Genomic DNA, 26,985 nt, shown 5'->3' on the forward strand with positions numbered 1-26,985 from the left:
CTAGGCTTCGCCCATAATTAACATCCAACTTTTCATGGCAGCCAAAAAGAACATACAGTGCAAAAAGTAGCCAGTGTAAAAGGGCCGAGAAAAACAGAAAGGAAAGGGGCAACAAACAAAATTGAGAACGGTTAATGGCAAGAAAAAAAAGTCCAAATTTTGGCTTATGCGCATGCCCGGAATGGAAATTTTGCTCAATTTTGTAACAATCTTCGAAAAATCTCTCCTTTTAGTGAAAAAAAAAGCTTTCTTAGGAAAACTTAGGCTTATTTAGCATCATGGCAGCTAAAAATTCTGACTAAACGGTTAAAAACGGTATTTTTTGGCTAAAGTTTGGTATCCAAAGGGTTAATAGAATGAATGTATTTTATGCTAAACAAACTGAAATGATTAAGCGAAAGAAAACTCAATTTTCAATTTATGTTGTAAATTAAGTTGGCTTTACACAGCTTTCTAAGCTGGGCGTACATTCTCTAGATGGACATTGCAAAACACCTCTCTAGGGACCACTGAATCAGCTGTATTTATCGAGGTTTCAAATTGACTTTAGTCAACATGCAGTTTAGTTTAATCGGGCTCTTTCAGGTTTCAAGCTGACTTTATTCAACCTTCTTCAGAATTGTATCTCGAATGATGCAACCACGTATTTTGTTAGTATAAATAGAGTGCTCTTATCCATGCAAGGCGATTTACAGCGAAGATTTCGGTTGAAGATGGAGAGAGAAGTATAGTAAACATCTGCAATCCTATCCAATGTCCTTATTTCAGTACAAACAGATCCAGTTGGTACCTTGGAACCCAGAATCAAGCGCACAAGTTTCCAGCCTGTAGGCCTCTCAACGTCCATTTAAATCGTAATTTAGAATTTAGCGACAAAGCCTATTCTTACATATTTTGGTTGAACAATATCTAAAAACTAATTAGAGCAACAAGGCAACAAGGGCAACATGGGCAACAAGGGCAACATGGGCAACAAGGGCAACATGGGCAACAAGGGCAACAAGGGCAACATGGGCAACAAGGGCAACATGGGCAACAAGGGCAACATGGGCAACAAGGGCAACATGGGCAACAAGGGCAACATGGGCAACAAGGGCAACAAGGGCAACAAGGGCAACAAGGGCAACATGGGCAACAAGGGCAACATGGGCAACAAGGGCAACAAGGGCAACAAGGGCAACATGGGCAACAAGGGCAACATGGGCAACAAGGGCAACAGGGCAACAAGGGCAACAAGGGCAACAAGGGCAACATGGGCAACAAGGGCAACAAGGGCAACACGGGCAACAAGGGCAACATGGGCAACAAGGGCAACAGGGCAACAAGGGCAACAAGGGCAACAAGGGCAACAAGGGCAACAAGGGCAACAAGGGCAACATGGGCAACAAGGGCAACAAGGGCAACACGGGCAACAAGGGCAACAAGGGCAACAAGGGCAACATGGGCAACAAGGGCAACAAGGGCAACATGGGCAACAAGGGCAACAAGGGCAACAGGGCAACAAGGGCAACAAGGGCAACATGGGCAACAAGGGCAACAAGGGCAACACGGGCAACAAGGGCAACAAGGGCAACATGGGCAACAAGGGCAACAGGGCAACAAGGGCAACAGGGCAACAAGGGCAACAAGGGCAACAAGGGCAACAAGGGCAACATGGGCAACAAGGGCAACATGGGCAACAGGGCAACAAGGGCAACAAGGGCAACAAGGGCAACATGGGCAACAAGGGCAACAAGGGCAACATGGGCAACAAGGGCAACAGGGCAACAAGGGCAACAGGGCAACAAGGGCAACAAGGGCAACAAGGGCAACAAGGGCAACATGGGCAACAAGGGCAACAAGGGCAACAAGGGCAACAAGGGCAACATGGGCAACAAGGGCAACAAGGGCAACATGGGCAACAAGGGCAACAAGGGCAACAGGGCAACAAGGGCAACAAGGGCAACAAGGGCAACATGGGCAACAAGGGCAACAAGGGCAACACGGGCAACAAGGGCAACATGGGCAACAAGGGCAACAGGGCAACAAGGGCAACAAGGGCAACAAGGGCAACAAGGGCAACAAGGGCAACAAGGGCAACATGGGCAACAAGGGCAACATGGGCAACAGGGCAACAAGGGCAACAAGGGCAACAAGGGCAACATGGGCAACAAGGGCAACAAGGGCAACAGGGCAACAAGGGCAACAAGGGCAACATGGGCAACAAGGGCAACAAGGGCAACATGGGCAACAAGGGCAACAAGGGCAACAAGGGCAACAAGGGCAACATGGGCAACAAGGGCAACACGGGCAACAAGGGCAACAAGGGCAACATGGGCAACAAGGGCAACAGGGCAACAAGGGCAACAGGGCAACAAGGGCAACAAGGGCAACAAGGGCAACAAGGGCAACAAGGGCAACAAGGGCAACATGGGCAACAAGGGCAACAAGGGCAACAAGGGCAACAAGGGCAACAAGGGCAACATGGGCAACAAGGGCAACAAGGGCAACAAGGGCAACATGGGCAACATGGGCTACCAGGCTACAGGGCTACAGGGCTACAGGGCTACAGGGCTAAAGGGCTACAAGGGTAACAAGGGCAAGAAGAGCAACATGGGACACATGGGCAGCAGGGCAACAAGGGCAACAAGGGCAACATGGGCAACAAGGGCAACAAGGGCAACAAGGGCAACAAGGGCAACAAGGGCAACAAGGGCAACATGGGCAACAAGGGCAACAGGGCAACAAGGGCAACAAGGGCAACATGGGCAACAAGGGCAACAAGGGCAACAAGGGCAACAAGGGCAACAAGGGCAACATGGGCAACAAGGGCAACAGGGCAACAAGGGCAACAAGGGCAACAAGGGCAACAAGGGCAACAAGGGCAACACGGGCAACAAGGGCAACAAGGGCAACAAGGGCAACAAGGGCAACAAGGGCAACAAGGGCAACAAGGGCAACAAGGGCAACAAGGGCAACAAGGGCAACAACGGCAACAACGGCAACAACGGCAACAAGGGCAACAAGGGCAACATGGGCTACAAGGCTACCAGGCTACAGGGCTACAGGGCTATAAGGGCAACAAGGGCTACATGGGCTACATTGGCTACAAGGCTACTGGGCTACAGGGCAACAAGGGTAACTGGGCAAATCTTCATCCTTACTTTATACCTTTGCATGAAGCATCTTTTATTTCAAGAAAGTAACAAAGAACTTCAAGGCTAAACTAACTTAAATCAACCTATGCATTCGATCTACGTTCCTGATATCCTTTCCCATCGAAATCTTTTTATATTTCCTTCTATATTTATTTCTTGGTATTCATTTCTTATTATATTTTTAATTAATCCACTTCTTATTGAATATGTTTTCATCCTAAAACTACGTCGACCAATCAGAGCGAACCTTGTAAGAGCTGCGTACCGCCTCTATTATAGTTCTAACACATATTTTGCTCTCAGTGGTTTTAGCCGATTTACTTCTCGTTCAAATATTTAAAATGGAATAGATACATATCGATCAATCATCAGCCACAATGATGTAATAATTATTTGGGGGTTAATGTCAACGTCATATGAGTAGCAAAACTTTTTCCACACCGCTTCCTCATAATTTTGACGATTTCCTCTTAGGTCGGCCGGTAGTCACTACTGTATCACTGTAAACTAAGGAAAGTCATTAAAAACCCCGTACCTTCCACGCTAACTATGGCTAGAATATTTGTTAACTATTGTAAAAGTTAAGCTTACCTTTCAAACTCTACAAGCCTGATATCTTGCAATACCGTATCAGATTCCACGCAATTTTCAGCTGGAACTGCTTAAAACATAAAGCGGAGTCCAGCCTACGAACTTTTTTTTTAATAATTTCTTTCCCCAAATATATCATTATGAGGACAAAACGGTTTCGTTTGAGCATGACAACTTTAGATTTTGGCAGCAGGAAGTTCGAAAAGTTTCTTCTTCTCAGTTGAAGCTGTACGTAAAGAGATAAGATCGTACATAATCGATATTTTACCTCCCTCTCCAAGGTCTTTAACCACTCGGTATCTTCTACCATTTACCGTCACAGATGGTCTGCAGAATGATGAGCATTTGTGACCCATAAATATTCACCTTCTTCGATTGATCACTAACTAAAATGTATCTTTGAGAGTTCTACTGAAAATATTCTGCAAGTGTCTGAAAATCGTAAACATATAATCATTAGTTACCAGTTTTCTCTCTACTGCTGCAAGTCTCAAGACAAAAGTACTTCGTGTATGATGATTGTTATGTGCCCCGTTGTTCCTGGCCACCTGCACCCATCTCGCCACCTTCGCCACCCGAGCAAACTTAGTCACCCTCGCCACCCTCGCTACCTCCATCACCCTTGCCATGCATATGCTGGCCACCCTAGCCACCCTCGTCAACCTGTTTGGAAGTCGGTGCAAGACCTATAGCCGTAAAGATACGTAAATAATATAGCATATTGTAAGCAACTCAGTAATTATTTTATGCAAGGTTTGTAAGTAGGTAATGTCGTATGTAATAAGCAGAGTACTCTAAGTAGGTAATGTAAAATAACATTTTGTAAGTGACAATTGTAAACTGTGAATTTAGCAAAGTATAGGTCGATTTTAGTATTGTGTTGTAAATTGTAAGTTTTGTAAGATATAATAAGTATTCTGTAATTGTAATCTAATATACACAGAGTAAATAATTTTTTTAAAAAAAGTAAAGAAGTCCTGATCTGCTTCCGTTATTTTCTGACGCTGAAGCCTGGGGGCGGAGGGGGGTACTCCTTTATATGGGCTATAAACTTAAGGTATGTGCGGCCCCATAGGGTATGGTTTTTCAGTCGTTTTGCTCATGTAATTCTATGACAAAATTCGTTTATCGGAAAAGTGATGGTATTTACTTATTTTATTATTATTTTTATTATTGTTATTATTATTATTATTATTATTATTATTACTATTATTTTCAATTCCTGTTTGCAAAAAAAAACCACAAAGGCTGTAAAGGGAAATTAAAAACAGTGAACGTTTCAAACGGTACGCAGACGCTCTTAGGGCTCGTCGGACTAACCCTAAGAGCGTCTGACGACTGTTACAACTGATTGAATTGCATTATATCATTATATCTGGCTTGTCTGAATAGGCATTTGTTGAATATGGTGAAATAGTACAGCTGCCACTGTGTTTCATTTTATCGAGTCCTCTCGCGAAATTTAGCTAAATTTGGGTAAATATCGAGGGCCTCTCAGTGGTTTCGGGGGAAGGAACATGATCATTTATCTCAAAGAAACAAGGGATATTTTTGGGTTTAAGATGAGGGAACAAGGAATATCTCTAACATTAACGGGAGCTTTGACAACAAATTTTAGGGAGCAATGGAATTAATTATTGGGGAACAAGGGAGAAAAAGTGAAATTTTCAAGGATCAAGGGAACAGACCTTGGTCCACCCCTATTTGTGTGACCACCAGTTAGTTCAGTGTTGCGTGACAATTATTATCTAAGACAAACAATAGCTTGCCCTAAATAAATATCATATTATCATTCACGCATTGCCATACATTAGCATTTCAGTATCTACTGAATATAGGCATTCTCCCGTTGCCGAGGAGATCGAAGACGAATTTAGGGGCCAATTGCATCGTTTTCTACCGTGCATCAGCAAAACTGTTCACAATTGCTCGCCACAATTAGAACCGATATGAAGTAGGCGATAAGCAAAGAGGTTCTCAACATGAAAGACACTTCAGAAATTTACCCATCTTCACGGCAGTCCGTGCGTCCACTGACTACAAACGATCGCCCGACCACAACTCGCCACAGCGAAACGCGACCATTAACAAGTGAGTACAGGAACGTAATATGCCTTTTTATCATATCATTTTTAATGTTTATTCGCACAATTTAATTGCGCACAAGATACGGGGAGTCAATGACTATTTGTTTGTTCTGTTTCGTATGTCAGATGCTGCTCAACAGACGGAGACCGCAGACAGGCCTGGTATGAGACTAACTTCACTTTCGGCCCTCTACCAGCCGGCTTTCAAGCCTTATTCCTTCAGCCACATGTACAACACAAAATACAACGCTGATTTCGAAGGCAGATACTTGCCGCCTCCTTTACCAATCAGGTAAATTGTTCGTTTGCTTCTTATCTAGTGAAGTATACGAGGACGACACGACCGGTTGCCATAGTAACGGCAGAGAAGTCACGCTTTTGAAAACATACTTAGATAGAAACTTAGATAGATAGAAACTTTATTAGGAATGTCATCAACCACCTAGCTGGGGAAAAACTCCCCTACTAATACGGGGACATAACAAAAACGAGTTAAATTAGAAGAAAAAAACCTATAGCTATTTACAATAGTAAAATTTAAATCCAAGTTAAAATATGTTATGAGACTATGTACAGTGGATTTCGTAAGATTTAAAGCAAATTACTCGAAATAACAGCTCGGAAGGTTATCGCGTAGAAGTTAATAGCAAGTCAGCAAGTCTCATTATCTAGCCGCGAACGTGCCAAAACATTAAATCAGGAGATTCGTGTGCAAAAACTTCTTTAAAATTCTTTTATCTAAACACGCGAGTTTCTTGTACGTCCATCTGCGCCATCGCCTGTACGATGCGTTTTTTGATGTTGTTGTTGATACAAGGTTGATAAGCGCTTGATTAGCGTGTCATGATCGAGGGTGACCATATGTAACTTGCAGGACATACTTTAGCGAGAGAGCGCATTTTGATCGCGGTGAGTGCCATCTTGGATTACGAAAACAGGGGAGGAGGCCGGGGGAGGAGGGGTGCACACCTCTTCACCAGACTCTTCCCCCGCCGGATCGCTTAGCTCGTGGGCCGCGCGTGTGGGAGTAGGATATGAGTGACTGGTATTCATGATTCAGCTGGAGATCCTGGCTCGAAATCCTACATTGCTGCTTTGAGTCACACGCGCGGCCCACGAGCGAAGTGATCCGGCGGTGAGGAGTCTGGTGAAGAGGTATGCGCTCCCCAAACATGAGGTTGTTTTCTTTCGCCCTGCTAGGAAATGTCAAAAGTGTAAAATGAATTCTTTTTTTGGTTTCACCGTAGATGGCCAGAGAAAGTGAAAAAGAAAAGTTTACCAAAATTTTCTTTTCCAGGGTTTCTACTGCCAATTATGCTCCCATCAAATACAAATTCGGTTCAAGCACATATCAACAACACTTCCAAGAAAGGAAACCATTCTCGACAGCATTTGTAATACCATATTCACGTCACCGGAGCAATAATCCCCAGCCAAACATGGTTAACTCCTATAATTATCCGGATGGGGTAAGTCTGTACTCTCTGAGACATTTTAGCGTGTAGTCGATCTGTTTTCCTCAGTTCAATTTGAAGTGTGACAGCATTGACAGACCAAATCAAATCTTGATGTTCGCTAGGGCTTCGCTAAAAGAAACCTCAGCAAGTCAGAGAGAGCGTTGTACAAATTCTGCTAGAAATGTGCCAGCAAAGTCTGCAAAAGTTACTGTGCATGAAAATTAAACAATGTTGGAAATTAAGCAAACTTTCAATTGTAGCTGGTACACTTATTGCAAAAACACATCACCTCATTTATATGAGTGGGCAATTTTTTTTTTCTCGCGGCCGCACAACCCGCCAGAAGCCAGTAACGTACACTGACCGAGGAATTGGTCTTTTTTAAAACAACGGTGTCAGAAAGATCTAAATTTCACTATAGCGAGCAAAAAATCACTTGGTGTAGCCTGAATGTGAGTCTTCTTCTCTGCGGCTTGCCGTTATGATACATGTATAATTGAAGCTTAATTTGTGGGAGTACGCGCCAGGAGAAGACGCCGGGCTGAAACCAGGTGAGGTTTCACGCAACCTTATTCCCAGGGTTTTCTAAGCCCTGGGAACGAGGTTGATGTGTCACCAGGTTTGTTATAGATTAGTGTTCCGCATGTTTTATTGTCTGCATTTGTAGCATGTTAACTGTCTCTACTTTGTCCGAAACTGAAACAAGCCAGCCAGTGAGTTCCCATCACTGGCTTATTTCCTCCTCGTTTTGAAGGAAAATTGAGATAAGAACGTAATCGTAAGTTTGTCTCGCTATGGAAATCACTGATACCGAATTAATCATTTCAACAGGTGAGGTGGATTTGGAATCCGTCCATGTCGTCTGGAAGGAATGCCACAGGTAAGGAAATATAACTGGTTACAATACAACTGGTAACACGTTCATGATTCTACGCTATTGTCTTGCGACTGATAGTATTTAGAGTTGCTGAACAAGCGTGAGATGGTTGGATACAGCTATACGCGGTCTGCACAAAATCCAGTCCAACAAACAAATCTGAGTATCCCTGTAATGGAGATGGCTCTATTAAAGAGGAAAAGATTATATAAATTCTAGTTTCGCTGGGACTAACGTCCTGTCCACATTACGCCGGCCGGAGGAATTTGAAAACGGAGGTTTCACTCTGAAAACGCCTCAAATGTTTTTCATCCACACTACGCCGGAGGATTTTAAAAACGCAACAATCACCTGCCATTTTGGATTTGCGTTTTAGGAAAACTCGGTCAGCGAAGTCACATATCGTGACGCCATCGTTTTCATAAAGCTCCGTTTAACCGGCGTTTCAAATTCTTCCGGTTTGAAGAGCGTTTTCGAAAAGCTCCGTTTTCGCGACAGATTAGTGTAGACGGCAGGGCCTAACCGTAGAAATAAAGCTGCGTTTTCAAATTCTTCCGGCGTAGTCTAGACGCTGCTTAAGTTAACTGTCCTTGATATAGAGTTGTCCGTATTATGGAGGTGTCCCTAAGGACAGGTCCGACATACACTAAAAGCGAGGAGTAGTCAAGACGGATTCTACATGCACAGGGATCATAAAACCACACTCAAATTAACCGGTGTTCGGGAGGTCATGGGTTCGATTCCTGTCGGGGGCTCAGAATTTTTCTTTGTCCCACGCTCGTGTCATGTTGATTAATACACCTTCACAAGAGTCAAATAATTAGGTTTTCTTTTTGTAGACGCGCCTTACATGAAGTGGCTTGATTGATTACGGAGTTAATAATTATATTTTTCCTTCTATGCTGACTTCCTTCACAGCTGAATCGCAACGCAAAACGCAAGAACAAAGCAGTCCGCGATATCATCGATGGTACTCAAGATGACGCAGGGCTACCAGGATCAGAACTAACAGATCATCAGAACAGCATTACCAATGTAATACCTGCAGCCATCTTGATTTCAACCCAGAAAAGTTTGGTATCGGAAAGAGTAACACATCGTAGAAGTCTTTCGGAATAATTTTAACATAACTTCAGTTTGTTATTGAACGACACAAAAGAGAAAAAAAAGACTAAGAGTTCTGTAAATTTCTTTTAATGATATCTACTCTAAACGCAATGTAGAAATTTAAAAGTGGTCGTAACGCGACTGAAATATTAAAATGTATTTTTTATCGTCAAATGAAAAAAAGAAACAACAACTCAGTGTACTTATGGATCACGCATCACTCGTGCTTGCTATCTTTTGTATAGATACATAAGATGGCAAACTGGGCTTCAGCTGATGATTTGTTCGTATATTGCTCCGATGGCATGGTCCCCCTCTCAAGCCCATTAAAATACATCTGCGTTTGCTAATAAAAACGCGAGTGTAGGGAGAAAACGATCGAGCTTTCTACAACGGCAGTCTCGTATCCAGTCGCTATATTTACGGGTCAGATTGGATTGTTTGAAACAGAAAGCGGTCTGGATCGAGTGAAGCGCGCGGGGAGTTATGGGAAGAGACGGGAAAAAAATAGCGCTGTTTTTCCTTCGACCCTTCCCGTGACACACCACGCACCTTAATTCATCCTAGTATCCAATCTTCTCTCCCCCCAAAACACGTAAATAGCGACTGGTGACGAGTCTCTCCCACAAGCTCTTCCGTCTTATCTTTATAGGTTTTACGACAGATTGTGCATGCTTCATGTACGAGGGAATTGTAAAGGGCGGTAGTTAATTTGCAATTTTCCATTCAAATTTCCCCCTTTTAGCTTTACTCTTTGCTACTCCTATGCATATTCAATCCTTGTGAGTTTGAAACACTCTGAAAAGATGGGGCACTATAGGACGGATACGGGAAATTCGAGGGAATTATTAATGAGGAGTTATCTCGTAAAGTCCAGCTGATACGAAGTTCGGTACATCTTGCTGACAAGCCGCGCTAGGATTTCTTCTTCCGTCTCATGACTGTCAGATTGCTGAACTGGAAATGGCTTCCACACAGTGATAAACTGTGAACAGATATGTAACAAAGATTATAGATTAGCCCGAATAACCACCGAGTCAACCAGCTTGAAGGTTTAAGACTTCCTTTTACAGGAAAAAAGGACGAGGAGGGGGAAGAGGAGTAGTACTACCCCAAAGTTTGGGTGAGTGTGCAGCACGCTCAAGACGGACATAAGTGGAAGGCAATAGTGGACGCCCTATGTCCTCCCCCCACCCGCGTGACCAAGAAGATTAGATGTGCGGCGCACACCCTGAAAACCTTGTTAGACTCGAGTCTTAGGTGAAATTAGTCACAAAAGAGATTGGTTACTTGGGACCAGAGCTCAATTCTCAAGGGGCGAATAACAATAATAAAAAAAATAAAAAATCACAGCCGACTCCAGACCAGAGTGTGCAGAACATACTCTATTTCAAACCGAAATGGTCAAAATCTTTACTTTTTTCAGACTAAGACGAATCAAAAGCCATACACTTCACTCTCCCGAAGCACACATATATTGGTGCATCGGATTAAAACACAACATTTTGGACTACGTCTAAGTGACGTCAGTTATAGTTTTGTAAATTAAAGTCTTAATATTGCCCACCTCTTCTGGTAATTTGTAGGGGTAGAGAACATTGCCAGGATATGAATTGAGAATATTTCCCTCTCGAACTCTTGGCGGGGTGCGTCTACGTAGCGGTCTAGGGCAAAAATCGATGTTGTAAGAAGACGAACCTAGTCTGTACGGACCTGGTGGGGCTTCTTTACGTCTACGAGAAAAAAAAAGAAAGTAATGAGTTGTCTGGAAATGTTGTCAGACCACTGATAAGTCATTTTTTGTGTTACGAGTCACAAACATATAAATGAGTTAGTTGGAAAATATTTCAACAAGAAGCCGCGCCGGATATTCCGGCTTGGTTCGAGTCAATGCAGCTGACACCAATCCGGAGTTCTGCGGAGTTGTGGCGCAATCAGCTCCAACATCAAGATAGACCAGAATGACTATCCCGGCCTGAAATATTGTACTTTTTCTAATTAGACAGTCTAAAACAGTTCAACAATTCAGTTTTAGTTTTGTAATGTTTTTGAAACACCCCATAAGCTGCAGAGATTTAAATTCTTAATCGTGCTTACATTAAGGCTGTATGTCTCCGTCTTGTTTCAAACTTACTTCGTACTTGGAGCGGCCGGACCATACAGCCCACGATAACTTTCTCTAAACGTTGTAGTCATGGGAGCGACTGGCGGAGGTTGCTGTAATGAGGTCCCCATAGCGTTCCTGGCTGTGTATATATTGGGTACAAAACGTTAAGAGCAAATTACATAACCATTGAGTGCATTGGAATTCTCATCTTCTAACAATCGCCAAGATTTGACTTTACCTTCCTGGACTTTGGTGATTTTGTACTTTCCAGTTAATTCACGTTTCTCACCCGGAGACCTTGAAATCGCCGGGAGTTTTTCGACTTGGCATCCACCTGTTGAAGTTTTCATATGTATTATTGAGACCTGTACAGGTAAGCTTTTCCAGTTCAGCCCTGTATGATCGTGTGAGAAGCGAAAAATTTAACGCTAAATAGATATGTAAACGTCGAAAGGAAAACCGATTTAGTCCTGCAAGGTTGTTTTCTATATGTAATTCGTGGGGGTTTCGCTTTCCACTAGCATATTTAGGAAGAGCTTTCTGCACACTTGCCAAGTACACGACAAACATCATCTACCTGTGTTGAAAACTCTCAGTTCTCCAGATGTTGCGTTTATACCAATATTCGTTTGAAAAAGATGCGGCAATTTTGAAGTCGATAACTTCATTCTGTTTCGAGTTTCATCCGATCGGTTAGTCCATCGCCTTTAAAGCTCCGTTACTTATATTCACCAACTAAAATTGCATGAAATCAGTATTCAATTAGTCATAAAAGATTAGTTCCTTGTGTTGAAATCAGTTCTCTCAAGGGCACGTCCTTTAGAAATTGTACTTTGTTAGTTTAGAGTGGAGTTAAACCCTTTGTTCGATCGAATGAATTGATCAGCACCGTAGACATTGCAATTGTTGTTTGCAGTTCAATTAAATTTGCCTCAACACGATTTATTGCCACTGTTCTTTCATGCCTTGCAGAAAGTTGGTGAACCGTCTAAGTTTAATTTAAATGGAAACTAATATTCTTAAGTTCCGTTCTAGCTAAATAAAGATAAAATACAAAACAGAGAGTTCATGAAACAACCCTTTGCTTTAATCCTCGTTAGTCTCATTAATCTTACAACACAATTAACACAGTGGTGGAAAACACTGCACACTTCATGCTCTTGTGTTTACAGGCAGCTGTTTGGTATCGTCTTATTTTTACTTTAGAAGTCACAATAACAGTTACAGTTTTATCGTCTAAAAAATTATTTGCATTCACAATAAAAACATATAAATTTTACAAACAATGTCTTAAAACGGGAAAGTAAAAAGTAAGACTTAATTGTTATTTTTTATCTTTTTTTTAGAAAAAACGTTTCCGACTCGAGGTTAGATTAAAATGATTTGAATTTTCACCCGTATTGTACGCAAACAGAAAACAAAACTGTTAAAAATCTTACAAACTACTTCTAAATAAAATATCTAATTTGACAGAGGATGACACAGGATTATTTACAAAGCTAGAGTAGGTACTTCTATTTTTCAGTCCTATTTAGAAGCGTTCTCTCGTTTCCAAAATTCGTCTCTCCGTTTTCTCGCGCGTTCAAGCGTCTCGGACGCAGTTGACGCTCGACTTGACATGGCGGACACCGACAACACGTCATCATCTCGTCCCCCTTCACTACCCCCCACGCTAGCAGGTGGGCTGACACGAGGGCGGTCTGGAGGGGAGATTTCTACCTTGCGAGGAATCGCCCGACGGGGAGGTGTATACGACCGTGCATCATCCCCTAAACCCACACTCGAGGCTGGACTAGACGGACGAAAGTCCCTTTCTTCTCTCGGAGGAGCACCATGCTCGTTATGGCCGGCTTTGCTGTATGTCCGCGAAGGAGAGGGTTTCTTTTTCTTGGAAAGCGACAGGGACTTCTCAAAGCTATCGTTCAAGAGATTAGTTGTCACATCGAGGTGATGCCGTCGGGAGTGTCTCGCGTCACGAAGCTCTGGGGTCGGCGATCTGCCCCGCTCAAGAACCATGTCTTCATCATCGGAAGTCGCCTCTGTCCCCGAACCTGCTCGCCTGTCCCCGGATTCTCTCGGAGAGCGCGAACGGTCTTCGGTCCAAGCTTCGCGTCGTCTCGGAGGTGATTCGCTTCTTGTTCGGGATGGGGGTTGTCTTCTTCGATCTCTGCTCCTTTCCTCGACTGGAGAAAGAGAGCGTTGAGATTCGGAGCGAGAACTCCCGCGTTCTGCCTGTTCCCTGTTCATGTCGTCAAGACGCTCGCGCGAGGAGTGTGTTCCTCGCGCGTGGTGGGCATGGCCATAAGCCTCGTTCCGACGCTGTATTACCTGTAATAATAGAACGCTCAATCAGATTCAGGTTTCAGACTTTGAATTCTTCTTTAAACTTATTTGAATACAAAAGAAAGAAGACAGACCTCATTATACCAATCCGATGTTCTTTTCTTTTCGTCCTAAAATTAAATTGAAAGCAAGAATTAGGATTTATTTCAGGAGAAAAGGAGTGATAACAAAACTGATGAATTGGCATTCTTTTACAGTTCCACTTAATAACCCAGGGTAATAAAATACTAACCATTACATTATAGGTTGCCTCAGTACTCACTGGAGTTTCAATCCACACTCCATCAACATATTTGAACTTTGTTGGTTGGGTGAAGTGGCTTGAATATTCTGAGTTGAAAACCCTGAAAATGCAAAAAAGTGGCATCACTTTCGCGAGATGAAAACAAAACTGAGATCAATGTACATATGAAAATAAAGCAAAAATAAATAAGAAATTTAAACAAGGGATTGGCAGTACTGCTATTTAGTTGGTTGCAATTCACTTCCGCTAAACTTTATGTTTAGTCAATCCAAAAAAAAACAACAAAAAAACCACCATTCCCACAGTGTGTGTATGAGGGTATGTTGTTACTTTGAGGCTGGGTACAGAGGTGTTGGGTAGGTACAAGCTTGACTGTCTACAATAAAATCTTACATAGTAGTTTCTTATTTACACTCTTAGGTGAAGACACTGACCAGTACAACGAGAATATACAGGCTCTTGCTTGAGAACACAACATAAGGATTGTGGTGATAAGCACTAAAACATGGACTCAAGTCAAATGCACTAACCATAGGTCTCTATTTGCCCCACAAGCAACTAAATAGAGTAGAAATCACGGAGAAACTTACTTTTGTTCGCGTTCTGGCGATCTTAGGTACTGTGAGTCATCCGACGGTTTAAGAAGTCTTGTGTCCCCAATACTTGTTGCACGGCGAATGCCTGCAGGAGGAAGGCGGTCTGGACTGACTCCTGTTGGAATGTTCAGGAAAATTGAATGAGAATAAAATCTAAAGAATATCATCCTTTAAATAATGCCTTAGAAAATACAGCCAATCAGAATACAGGAAAATTTTTAGAAACAACACAATGTTTTTTTAAAAACATGTTTCACTGGAATCTTCTAAAAATTTTAACATCCAGACCTTTTGGCAATACAGGAAAACCTTTGTATATTCAACTGTATTATATCCAACTTTCCCATCATGTGCTACGAGTATGTTGCATTGATTGCGTTGGCTAAAAGCCCATGTATATACTGAGAAAACACAAGTGACAAGAGGGATATTCCGCTGTATACCACAGGAGAGTGTTGCATTAAGTTCTATTTTATACCATGTCGTAGGAAATACAGTGGCCAATGTGATCAATGTGACGTGTGTGTAGTGCATGATGGGAAGCTTCAATGCAAGCTAGTTCCAGTCCTTTCCAGTCTAGTACCGAGAATACGAATATGGTATACTGATACCTTCTTTCTTTCCACCAACTATTTTATGTGGGCTTTGCTGTCTCTTGGGTTTGCTCTTCTGTGGGTTCTTAGACTGTTTCTTGTAGTCGACAAAATCCTTCTTGTAGGTACTTTTCCTGTTTATTCTATCTGGCACGTAAACAGGTTGCTTTCTATTTTCACGTTGCTCTTTAAATATCTTTCTCTCTGCTGCAAGGATTGGTGTCTCACTTCTGTGTAGCACTGAGTCTCGTGTGGCCTTTGTGCTTTTCTCCTGAATTTACACAAAAAAATCATTCTAAAGTGAAGGGTACTGATCAGGAAGTGAAAAGAGAGCTTAATTTTCTTTAATTTTCAAATAAAATAACAACACATCTAGACATGCATTCTAGTATCACAGTCTTACACCCTACTCTATATTAACCCACTGATGCCTGTGCTGGCCGTAACAACTGTTGACCTTTGTTTCAGTTCTGATGTCATCACCTATGACCCAAATTGGCATCACTTACACTCAAGTTCTGTAGGAAGAAAAGATCTTTCCAATGATACCTAGGTCAGAGTGATTGGGCCAACTGAGCCTGAAATATGCACAAAGAAGCTCAGAAATTAGAGTGAAAAACTCAGGGCAAAATTTCCCTCAACTACACTGATGGCCACTCTGTGGTAAGAATTTCCCGTCTCGATGATGCTTTCTCAGAGATTCCTGAACTGGAAGCAAGCCTGGAAGAAGGTCAACAACTGCAGCAGAAAGATAGGAAAAGGAGGAAAAGCCTAAAGATGTAGGTCACTTTCTCATCTCGTCGTTGGGTTACAATCTTGAAATTTTGATTTCTGCTCATGCCCTGGCTAAAATGTCATAAAACATGATGCTAGTGGAAAGAAAGGCATGCTGTCATGTTGCAAATGCCTTTTTGAGTAATTTGGCTCATACAGCAAGGCTGAAAATGTCCAAAATGTCCAAAAAATGGGTTTTTGCCAAAAAGCTCCAGGTATCAATGGGTCAAGCAGATACCAACTGCAAGCTAAAGACAGTATTATAATAATATTGTAAGCACTCTACCTCTTTATACTGTCTGTTTGGTGAGCGAGACCTGTGAGAATTTTCATCAGATTTCAACCAGTCTCTATCATGCTGTTCTTTTACAGTTAGAGTTGTGAAAATGTTGTGGTTCTTTTCATATGGTACAATTCTCTTCCTTTGTAGTGGTGGTTCAAGAGTTGAACCCAGTTGAGTTGAAAGCAATCCTGCCCTTGGAGTAGATCCATTACTATGAACGCCATTGTAACTTAAGGATCTAGTGACTTCCCCCTTTACTGTGTTTGGACGTCTGGACTCAAACTGTTTGTAATGTGAAATGTACTCTGATTCGTATCTCTAAAAGTTGATATAATAACAGAAGAAAAATGAATGACTTAAACAAATTAAGGCTAACTTAGAAACCTGGGAAAATGAGATGAGAAGGTGGGACTTAAATTGGTTTTGCACTTTGATATGCTACATGATGGATTTGTCAGTAATTTACATGTCTAGACTGGAGCCTCTTGTGTCACTGCCCTAAAGACAAAATATACCTGCAGTTTTGTTTGACTGGGTACATTATTAGTTTTGCCAATATTATTATACCACCAAAACCCAATGCAACAGCATTTTAAACGGATTCTGTGGATAAATTTCTTGCAACCGGGTACCATTCTACACAAATTGGAAGGTCACATAGGTACGGAGTGAGGAGCCTCCAATAAAATTTTAATGTGGTTCATGCAGTCAGTCCCAGGTTGTTAATTCTCTCTCAACATGACATATTTAATGACATTATGTCTTTCTGAAGCAATTTTTTTCTTGTACTTTTTCAGTACTTCTGACAATAATTTTTGTCCCTTACAAAAAAGTTATACCAGGTTTTAATGGATACCTGTCATTTCATCCTAATAATTCTAAACAATCCCAATTAAAATGTGTAAACGTGATTGGATCGCTAGGAGACATAAGCTTTATGTAGACAAAATGCACTGCCAGCAACTAATTAAGAACTTACACGACCAGATAAATAAGATTTGTAATGGTAAATTTTGCACCACGTTTAATTATTATGCGCTAGGCTAATTAGATCATCGATTCTCACGTTAAAGCTTCAAGAAACAAGTTCAACACCTCAAAGTCTGACTATATGATATAAGCCAAGTATTGAGCGGATGTCCTTTGGCACAAATTACAGCAAATGTAGATATTGAATGAAATGAGTGTACCATTGAATTGCCGTATATAAGATATTACCTGCCGTATTATATTGCCGTATATAAGATACTATGAAACGCAAAAGGTTTCAGAATTTGTAGAAAATATAAACGTTTCCTTAGACGGAGGGATTTCAAGTGTAAGATTGATTGATACTTGTTCAAAGGCACCAGGTTTATGTAAACAGTGTAAACAACATAAGCGTGCAGTTGTTAACCGTAGTAAATTATTTAGGCTTACCTTGGAGCGCGGCGCTGGCATTTCAGCGAAGTCAGGTCTTTAGATCAATCAAGGAAAAGTTCAAGCAGCCAAGAAGGCCATCTACTAAGAAATCGAGGCCAGAAAGGACAGTAAAACGCCGCGATCCCGCGATCGGCTTGAAACCACGCTTTGGCTTTCGCGTATACTTTAGCTCTTGACAACCGAAGACGCGCTCTGATCAGCTGATAACGAAAACGAGGCAATCGGAAAGGACATGCGCATTTGCACTCAAAATGAACCAACATGGCGGATTCACCTGGCGAGCCACCATCTAGCGTCTCACAAACTGAACAAGTCTTGGCTCAAAAAAAGAACAATGAAAGCAGAGACAGGAAGAGCAATGAGAGAGAAAGATCCCTTAATGCAGTGAGCGCCGCGGCGAGAACAAAGCTCTCGCAATTAATCCAACTGGCCAGTGAGGCTGAAGAGCAAACTGATTATAAGAAAGTTGTGGACACTGTCTTTGACTCGGTAGGGAGATTACACGTATGTTTTTTATTTGTATATATGTAAACGGCGCAACTTTCTGTGTAGTCTTCCTAACATCCACGGTAAATCTTGGGAGTCTACGTGAGCTTTACACGATTATATTAATATTGGATCGTGAAAAATATATTTTCGAAAATTAATGTAAGCTTATTTTTTTCCGCATGATCTGCGCGTAAGATGCTGATTACATGTCATTTTTCTTTGTGTTGATCGTCAATCTGATCGTAAATGTTTACATTTATCTTTTCTCGCGTTTTCAGCTTGTTGGCGGTGTTTTCGACCTCGAAGCGCGGTTCAACATCAAAGATTCATCCGATCTAATAATATTATTGGAGCTATTAGAGCACTGCAATGTATCCTTGAAGGTACGTCAGCTGAACTCCCCATTTTAACTGATATCACGCCCGCGCGCTCTAGTCTGTCACGATCAGTACTTGATATTTGCTTCTTTTCACACCTGATTCGCCAACTCGTGGCAATTTTTCGACATGGCCTTTGTCATTACCAAGGGAACGGAGCGGATGAGGAAATATGGCGTATTTTGTGGCTTTAATAATGATCACAACAGTGGTTGTCTTTTGTTGAAGAGTTAGTTTCCCGTCTCCGCAGGTGTCTTTAATTATATCCTGATCTCGGAATATTTATATTCTCGTAAAGCCACTTTTTCTCTATTTGGAAAAAGAACGTGCAGAGATTTTTTTTTTCAAAAATTATGTAGATTTAAAACAAGTTTGTAAAAGTCAGGACATGTTTAAACGCATTGCATGATTTATCTTGTAAAGATCCTTGATCGCTCAGTGTACAATTTCAAGATGTTCTTCATTTTCTATTGTTATCTTAAGTGGCTGTTTTTTTCTATGAGTTTTTATTTTGTAATGGAATTAACACTATATATTTTTGTTTGGTGGCCATTGGGTTCTTGTAGAATGTTTTCTTTTTTATGCCTCTTAATATATGGTTACTTGAATGTGTATAGTTCACATGTAAATAAAGGCCAGTTTACATGTAAATAAACGCCAATGGATTATTAATTTTTCGAGCAAAGATGTTTAAAGAGTCTACATTGACAACATTTTGTTTTGTGTACAGACACAGATTTTCATGACTTGAAGGAGTGTGAGGCATTGGGTTATTCAAACCTTGTTAATAAATTAGATGGGTATCTGATACGCAATATGTCTTTTTGAAAAATCAGTTGAGAGAAAAATTTCCCTGTGTAAACAAAAGAATTGGACAAGGTCTTTGTTTTACTCCTTACCTATTTTTAGTGTGTAGTCAACCAAAGTAAACAGACATGCCAAAACTCTAATAATTTGGTTCCCAAGAAAATTTGGCAAGGTTTGATTTCAATGAGAGCACAATGTGCAAAGAAAGTTGTGTCTGATAGCCTGGGAGTAGTGGATTTTTTATTTGGGCTAAAAGATCTTTTGTTTGCTTATGGGCTAAAGAAAATTTTTTATTATTATTGTTTTAGTTTAATTTTAAATTAATTAATTATACTTCTAAGAATTTGTTTGGGCTGGACAAGTGAGAATGAATTTTGGTCGAGCTCATCTTCGTTTCACATTGTAACTTGACAAAAAGGGACAAGTCTAAAAATTGGTTTTCTTTCCACCCTCGGCCTGGCAGACATGCACTGTAAACAGTGGTGTCACAGCATCCTGCCGCAATCAGCTCTCCTCAACTTTGTTTGTTATTTGATGTTAGTGCCCTCCATATATATTTACAACAAACTGCGGGCAAAGCATCCTGTTGCTACAAGAAATTATGTGGGACTTTATTAGTGGTGTTGTTTGATGTTCAGTTACTGAAAGCAATTTGCATATGAAAGCTTATCGCTTATCTTATGTTTCTGTGAATGAAAATGATACTTTGCAGAAGATTAATGTTTATTGATCTCTGTGCTGTTTTTGTAATACTTTTAATAGGTTGAAATTTTGGGATTGCTCATTGCAATCTTAAGAAAGAGCATTCCTAACTTGCAAGCAGCCACCAAAATTGGCCTGATTGAAAGAGTATTATGCCGACTTTCACAGGAAAGAGAAGTTGTAGCAGGTGAATAAAATGATGTTAAGTGCCTGCACCTATATATTGTATGATAAGGTGTGGTACTGTGTAAACTAGTATGGTATGTAATGTAATGTAATGTAATGTAATATCTCAAACAATTCCAAATACCGAGAACAGAGTTGAAAATTTAATACACAGCTGGTTATTTTCGATGAACTTCAAGGTGTTTGGAAATGTGATGAAATACTGTCTGGCATGTTTGATATATTGTCTCAATTGAAACTAAACTGATGAGGACATAGAGAAATAAAATTATAAAAACCTTTGAGTTATTAGAAACTTAATGAGTTTCAGGAGGTTTGGTACAATGCACCAGGGTTTGGCATGCTGTTTTTAAAATGGTTCTGGGAACCAATCCAGCTACTGTTCCTCTGCACTGTTCACCCTGTAGTGTCCGAAATAGCAACTGAAAGATAAACCATTTCTGATTTGTCTTAGGCCTCTACATGTACTTATATCCTTGTGCAAAATCTTTCAGATGAAAATGAGTTTGCATATTTCCATACTTGAATGATTTCACAAGAAGACCCCCTTTGACCTAGAAGCAAATTATGCAACTTGAAAATGGCCTATTTCTTGTACTTTCTGGATGTATATCATCTGGCAGTTAGAGTGAGATCTCTTAAATCATTTAACTGCATAGTGATACTTCTTTTCTTCTCATCATTAACCTTTTGATAATGAATAGAGGGGGTAAGTTTCCAAAGAAACTGTGGTGCTGCGTCGGTGGGGAGCATAACAAGGTAATTTGGTTTTATCAACTGGGTTGATAATGTTAATTGGCCACCATAAAGAGATTCAAAAACGGGTGTTTCGAGCATTAGCCTTTCGTTAGCCCTTCGTTTGCATTCGCTCTGACGAAGGGCTAATGCACGAAACGTCAGCTTTTGAATCTCTTTATGGTGGCCAATTCACATTATCAACCCAGTTGATAAAACCAAATTATCTTTTGATAATGAATTTATTTAGATACTGTACACACTGTATCTAGATACATAATGAAAGCCAGAATTGATTCTTTTGGATTTTGAATTCCTTTTCACTGTGTTTTCAGACAAGTTGGTAGAGCTCCTTGGCATCTTATCCAGTTACAGTATCACAGTAAAAGAGTTGAAGACATTGTTTGCCACTTTGAAAGGAATAAATGGCAAATGGGTAAGTAGAGGTTTTAGTTGCGTGAAATATCAGTCTAAAAGCTTGTTATCAAACATTGTTGGTATAACCTAACCAAACCTCATCTAGAGCATGTTTTCAATAATATAATTGCTACTCAGATTTCATTCTTGTGCTCAAAATATGCTTACTTGCACATCTTAGTAGTTCTTTGCTGATTACTTACTAGAATCTACAACTGACATCACTGACATCAAGGAAATATCAAAGACCTGAAATACTTTCAGTGGTATCACACATGCCCCAGACAGTATAGAGCTTTTGGCTCAAGCCCTTCCCCTCTGTCAATGGAGTAAACGTGTATTAAGGTGCAGCACCAACCTCTATCTTTTTTATATGGTGGACATTTTCAGAGTGACACTCTCATAGCATATGCGCTAAAAGAGACGGAGATCTCAGAGATACTTACAGTTGCTTTGTATAAACCTATTTGTTTTTATTGATAGCCCTGCCATACAGTCAAGTTATTGACTGTCTTGAAGCTGATGTTGGAGAAACATGGTCCTGATGTTTACTTCAACTTTTCTGGTCAAGAGGGAGGAGTAAGTGGCTATATGTTGTGCATGTAAATATAAATGTTTGTTTCCAGGGTTCAAATGATTCAGTCCCAGAAAATGTCCATACCTATCCCATATAAGGTTGCTGGAAATTCTTTGGAGGTGGGGTTCTCAAACACCAAAATTCTAAAACTGAAATATGAAGCTAAACTGGAATTTCCAGTAGGGTGGGGTATTTAAACCAAAAAACGTTTCTATAGGCAGGGCAAGGGGGTTGGTGAGGGTGGTTTATTTGGGAATCTTAATTTTTTCTCTTTAGTTTTTGTTTAATAGTGATTATTATCTAGACAATGTAATTATTTTTTATTTTTTTAAGAAAAAAATTGACCAGCCTTCCTCACTACTTCTCTCCATTTATCCCTGACCCATTTCCCCCTGCTTTATAATCAGGCAATGCTCACAGTTTCTTTGAATGCATCATTTAATTTACAGGCCATCACTTTGCCACCCATTTCAAAATGGCCTCTGCAGTCTGGGTTTACCTTCTCAACATGGCTGTGTCTTGATACATCACACTTGGCAAATGCAGAAAAGTGTAAACCATACCTCTACTGGTAAGTGGACATTGTTAACAGTTCTTGTTGAGAGGAAAGACGTTTGACATAGTATCAGCATACATAGTGGAGGTGTGGTTGCATAATGATTAGCTCTCTGGGCAGAGTCAGTGCATTTTGTTCTTGGGCAAGACCCTCGCAGTGCCTCTCTCCACTAACATGTATATAAATGGGTACTGAAAAATTAAATACTAGGGGTACATGTAACTCTGTGATGGACTAGCATCTCATCCAGGGGGGAGAAGAGATACTCCTAGTTGCTCATGCTACAGAAACTGGGATGAGCTCTGTATGTATCCATGGGCCTCTGGCCTGATGGAGGCTTTACCTTGGAACACATTATTCCAATATTGCGTGACCACAGATAGAGCTGAGGTCAAGAATTAGCCTTTTGGGCATACAGATATTCTGTGGCCAACCACAAATCTTGCTTTATATCATGAGCCTACCTCATAGCATTTTTTCAAATGTCTGGGGAAAAGGGGTAATCTACATTTATAACACTTAACGTTTACAAGTGCAATGATTGTTTTACTTTTATTGCAGTTTTCGAACTGGAAAGGGTGTTGGTTACTCAGCCCATTTCTCTGGCCCCATGCTTGTCCTGGAATGTGCTGTCAAAACTGGAAAACGAGAAAACAAAGTTCTTCATCATCTGGTTAAGTTTGAATTTCACCCTCAAAAGGTAACTACAGTGTCTATATTAATTAACAGTTAAATTTTGTCTCTTTTGGATTTTTTTAACCTGAACTGGTCTCTGCCCTCAACCTAACATTAGTTGGGAGGTAAATGAATTTTGGCAGCCATGGATTTTAAGTGGTTTTCATCTAAGGGTGCATTCCTTTGGGGTGATCTGGATCAGGATCAGTGATCCAAGATCACTCGGACCTTTGATGCAACATGATCTGAGTGATCTTGGATCACTGATCCTGATCCAGATCACCACGAAGGAACGCACCCTAAGCCTTAAAGTAAAACAATAGTTTATTGTATAATTTTTTAATATGGTTACCAAAGAATTTGAAACTCTGAAACCTGAATTCTAAGTTAAACTGAGTATTTGGCCGAATGGCATATCAATTCTGTGCTGCGAGGTCTTCACAAAATGACAGAGAAGGAAAATATCTCTTTATTCCGACCTCACTCACTTAAACAACTTTACTGACTTGATGTTGTTGGAAAAATATTAAAAAAGTCTTCAGTTGGCGGATGTTCTGAATTGTGCCTACCATGTGTATTGCCGGCATGTGCTGGGCTAGACTGTTTTGTTTTTTTTTTTTTGGATTGGCTCACATAAACTCACTGTTTGTGGTGCTGTTGTCTGTAGGATTGTGTCAACAGGGATATACAGTGGTATAAGAAGATTATCCTCATCACACTATTGTTGATAATTAATTTGTTAATCCTTTAAGGGGAAATCAGATGATGATCATTGTAAATTTTTATGTTTGCAGTGGTACATGGTCACAGTAGTTCACGTGTACAACAGATTTCATTCCAGTGAGATCCGATGCTTTGTCAATGGAAAAGTAGTGTCTACTGGGGAAACAACTCTTGTACATGCTAATGAGGTAAATTAACACAAAACATGTTCGGAAATTGCTTCATTGTAGTGAAAGCTTCCTGGAGGCAGCATGGCTGGGTGGCTGGGCTTGAAATCCAGAGGACACAGGATCAAGTCTCGTTCTGACCTCTAGCTGTTGTTGTCACACCATTTTTACTATTTTATATTAATTCAATTCTATCATGTATTTCAAACTTGATAATGATGACATGGAGTCATCGAAACATCGTTCACTTTTCATATCGCTTATTTTCATTCTAAAGTGCCTTACGAAACCTTGTACTGTATTATCAGAAATTAGATACTGTACGATAAACTTCTAACTATAAGAATTCCTTTTTGTTAGCCATTTGACAAGTGCTACATTGGTTCATCACCCAAGGCTGACGTTGAAACTGTGTTCTGTGGCCAAATGGCAGCAGTGTATGTTTTTTCTGAAGCTCTTAATGCCCAGACTGTTGGTGCCATACACAGACTGGGGCCTGGTTATAAGGTGAGAAGCTTTTTGACACCAGCAACTTATGTCGCTTATTGATAAATAAGTTCATTGACTGAGTGAGTAAGACTGTTGGCAGTACTGGTAGTAAAATTGACATCCCTTCTGGTTAAACTTAATATTGATTAGTATTTAGCACACATATACCACCCCATAGATTATGGTGCTTTTCACAAGTTGCGACTGGTTAACCTAGAGGTCACTTAAGCAAAGTATTATTCACCTCCAAGTAAAGATTTTGAAATTTCCAACGATTTATCCGTTTATTGCTAGAAATAAAGTAATTTTTTGGCTCACTTGTCTTTCTGCTTGGAATGCGTGAAATATATGTGTGTAATAGAACATTATTATTTACCTCAGTGCTGGTTAAAGTGGTGGATATGTACCTTGCTGCCTTGTGGCTTGGTGAATCTCCCCTTCTTGGACCACAATTAACACTGATAAAGCCACCACAGTGCCTGATCTTCCGCTGTAATGTAAAATATAATATTGTTTCTTTCACCTTGTAATAGGGACAGTTTAAGTTTCATGCTGAAATTGACACTCCACTATCCGAGCAAGACAGAAAGGTACTGTACATTCATCAGTAGCCTTGTATTAAAAGAAACTGAGGATGGGATTCAAACCTACATGTAGCTACTGACTTTGGGAGAATGCAAAGTCATTACACAAAGCCTTTCCCTTTTTTCTTTTCAAATTACATGAGAGGGGACAGGTCCCTGGTACTTGTCCCTGTGACTTGTAGCAAGAGCATTTCACACAAAGGGAATTGAGGGGCAAGTCACTTGGACCAGTTTGAATTTGTGGGGCAAGTCGAAGGGACCAAATGTTGGTCCTTGTGCCTGGATTTTTGACAAAATGGCTAGTTTACCTGAATGGACTTGTCCCCTCGTGTGCTGATGTTGATTTTTCTCCTAAAACTTTCAATCTGATATTTCCCCATGAATTGCTCATGTTGGAGACGAAAAAAAATTAGATGGGGACAGGGTCACCAATTTTGTTACCCTTTGTTAGACTACCCTAATTCTGATAAATCAGTCTTCATTACTCAAAATGGTTCCTGTGTTTTTTACTGTAGAAAACATTGCAAATAAGTCACTGGAATGCAGCATTTTTGTTTTTCTTAGGTTTAGTTTTCATCATGAAGATAGATCAAACACTCAAGACAGCATTTGCTCACACTTCCAAACACCTTGAAGTTTGTCAAAAATACTCCACTGCATGTCATACTTTCAATTCTCTTCTACATGTCTGGGATTGTGTCCAATCATAGTCTTTTAAATTTAATGTACTGTCGCTTACATCTAAGTGTGAACACGTGATGCCGAAACATGCTCTAATTGGGTGTCAAACGTGGTATGATTGGTCATCAAACATTTGAAGTTTAGCAGACCATGGCGCAAACTTTCGTGCTAAAAGTTCAGTACACAAAATGGCAGAAAGATTGGACATGGTAGACTTCCTCAGCAGCCATTTCTATGGCTTCATTCCTTAAGTCCCTACTCAGAGGCACTCCTGGTTTGAAGTTTCACTCGTATTTGTTGGTGGTGAACATTTTGAGCCTGAAAGTTCATGTTACGGTGTGCTTAACTTCAAGTGTTTACGCTTAGATGCAAGCGACTGTATTACCTCACAGAGAGTGCACATTATCAAATAATTTATGTCTAAGTTGAATAACATCTGATCAACCTGTGTCCTGTCTGTCAGGTTTTGTATGAAGGTCACTTGTCAGCTGTCATCATGTTCATGTACAGTCCTAAAGCCTGTGACCAGCAGTTGTGCCTTGAAGCCTCACCCACTGAGAATCCATCATTCTTTTGCCATTCACCACATGCTCTTATGTTAGAGGTGAGTTTGGAAATATGCTGGTCAATGACACCTGCCTGCTGTTAGTGAAAATCGCCATCTACTGCATAACAGATTAGCGTGAATATACAGTTAGTCCTACCACCCACACTAATCCATCACAAAAACAGAACTTTTCGAAAATGCTCTTCAAACTGGAGGAATTTGAAAATACTAGCTTTGTGTTTTAGTGTGAATGGAAAACAAAACAGAGCTTTTTGAAAATGATGACAGTGTGATAATCAGGTGATTTCCTAGGCTTGATTTCTGCCGCTCTCTCGTGTCTGGTCTACGTCCCTCCTGGAGAAGGAGAGTGCAGGCTCCTTTCCCAAACAGCAGCTGGTAATCAAGGCTAGTGATTTCCCAGCCCGAGTTTTCATCAAACATGAAACCAAAACAACTGATGATTGTTGTGTTTTCAGATTTCTCCAGTGTAGTGTGGACGGGCCCTAAAAACTCCCTATACTTATGTGTATTAATAATAGTTTGAACCAGACATAAACAATGTAAGAAAACAGCTTACCTCAGGAGGGCTACAAAAATTAGAATAATGGCACACTTGCATGTGGGACAAGTTTGCTGCATAATTGTATTCTGTTTT

General features: G+C 40.7%; 4 protein-coding genes and 2 pseudogenes across 5 annotated transcripts in view; 2 read left to right on the forward strand and 4 right to left on the reverse strand.

Moving 5' to 3' along the window:
* LOC145498701 (serine/threonine-protein kinase 16-like) overlaps nt 1-4,342 on the reverse strand; it is a 28,302-nt gene extending 23,960 nt beyond the window's left edge. For both annotated transcript variants that reach the window (XR_014050882.1, XM_081478624.1), the window contains exon 1: nt 3,997-4,342. Coding sequence is in view for 1 of the 2 variants with exons in the window: in XM_081478624.1 (XP_081334750.1) it covers nt 3,997-4,084 (88 nt within the window). In the remaining variant the exon portion in view is untranslated. The remainder of the gene's footprint in view (nt 1-3,996) is intronic.
* The window catches only part of LOC145497513 (uncharacterized), a 218,628-nt pseudogene that overhangs the window by 35,173 nt on the left and 156,470 nt on the right, over nt 1-26,985 (reverse strand).
* Nucleotides 5,547-9,139, forward strand: LOC145498710 (uncharacterized). The gene is made up of 5 exons (XM_081478631.1): nt 5,547-5,819; nt 5,942-6,107; nt 7,113-7,284; nt 8,104-8,152; nt 9,068-9,139. Exons 1-5 carry the CDS (start codon nt 5,711-5,713, stop codon nt 9,130-9,132), a joined length of 561 nt encoding a protein of 186 aa, XP_081334757.1. The 5' UTR covers nt 5,547-5,710; the 3' UTR covers nt 9,133-9,139.
* Nucleotides 9,860-12,354, reverse strand: LOC145498718 (uncharacterized; annotated as a pseudogene).
* LOC145498691 (uncharacterized) lies at nt 12,429-17,762 on the reverse strand. Its single transcript, XM_081478608.1, has 7 exons — nt 17,616-17,762; nt 16,200-16,514; nt 15,158-15,410; nt 14,541-14,661; nt 13,939-14,050; nt 13,781-13,816; nt 12,429-13,691 (listed from the first exon to the last, which is right to left on the reverse strand). Exons 1-7 carry the CDS (start codon nt 17,634-17,636, stop codon nt 12,891-12,893), a joined length of 1,659 nt encoding a protein of 552 aa, XP_081334734.1. The 5' UTR covers nt 17,637-17,762; the 3' UTR covers nt 12,429-12,890.
* LOC145498683 (lipopolysaccharide-responsive and beige-like anchor protein) overlaps nt 17,860-26,985 on the forward strand; it is a 46,253-nt gene continuing 37,127 nt past the window's right edge. Inside the window, exons 1-11 of the mRNA XM_081478596.1 lie at nt 17,860-18,107; nt 18,386-18,490; nt 20,054-20,180; nt 21,250-21,350; nt 21,815-21,910; nt 22,358-22,479; nt 23,026-23,164; nt 23,934-24,050; nt 24,390-24,536; nt 25,052-25,108; nt 26,247-26,387. Of these exons, the coding sequence (XP_081334722.1) occupies nt 17,880-18,107; nt 18,386-18,490; nt 20,054-20,180; nt 21,250-21,350; nt 21,815-21,910; nt 22,358-22,479; nt 23,026-23,164; nt 23,934-24,050; nt 24,390-24,536; nt 25,052-25,108; nt 26,247-26,387 (1,380 nt within the window). The 5' untranslated portion in view covers nt 17,860-17,879. The remainder of the gene's footprint in view (nt 18,108-18,385; nt 18,491-20,053; nt 20,181-21,249; nt 21,351-21,814; nt 21,911-22,357; nt 22,480-23,025; nt 23,165-23,933; nt 24,051-24,389; nt 24,537-25,051; nt 25,109-26,246; nt 26,388-26,985) is intronic.

This window comes from Orbicella franksi, chromosome 9 (genome assembly GCF_964199315.1).
Source record: "Orbicella franksi chromosome 9, jaOrbFran1.1, whole genome shotgun sequence".
Lineage (NCBI taxonomy): Eukaryota > Metazoa > Cnidaria > Anthozoa > Scleractinia > Merulinidae > Orbicella > Orbicella franksi.

Excerpts from the sequence above, each read along its gene's own strand:
- LOC145498710 (XM_081478631.1), top strand. The coding sequence starts at position 5,711 with ATGAAAGACACTTCAGAAATTTACCCATCTTCACGGCAGTCCGTGCGT. Across the intron at positions 5,820-5,941 it reads CGAAACGCGACCATTAACAA|ATGCTGCTCAACAGACGGAG; the intron begins GTGAGTACAGGA and ends TTCGTATGTCAG. Across the intron at positions 7,285-8,103 it reads CCTATAATTATCCGGATGGG|GTGAGGTGGATTTGGAATCC; the intron begins GTAAGTCTGTAC and ends TCATTTCAACAG.
- LOC145498691 (XM_081478608.1), bottom strand. The coding sequence starts at position 17,636 with ATGCCAGCGCCGCGCTCCAAG. Across the intron at positions 14,051-14,540 it reads TCGCCAGAACGCGAACAAAA|GGTTTTCAACTCAGAATATT; the intron begins GTAAGTTTCTCC and ends TTGCATTTTCAG. Across the intron at positions 13,692-13,780 it reads CATCGGATTGGTATAATGAG|GTAATACAGCGTCGGAACGA; the intron begins GTCTGTCTTCTT and ends CTATTATTACAG.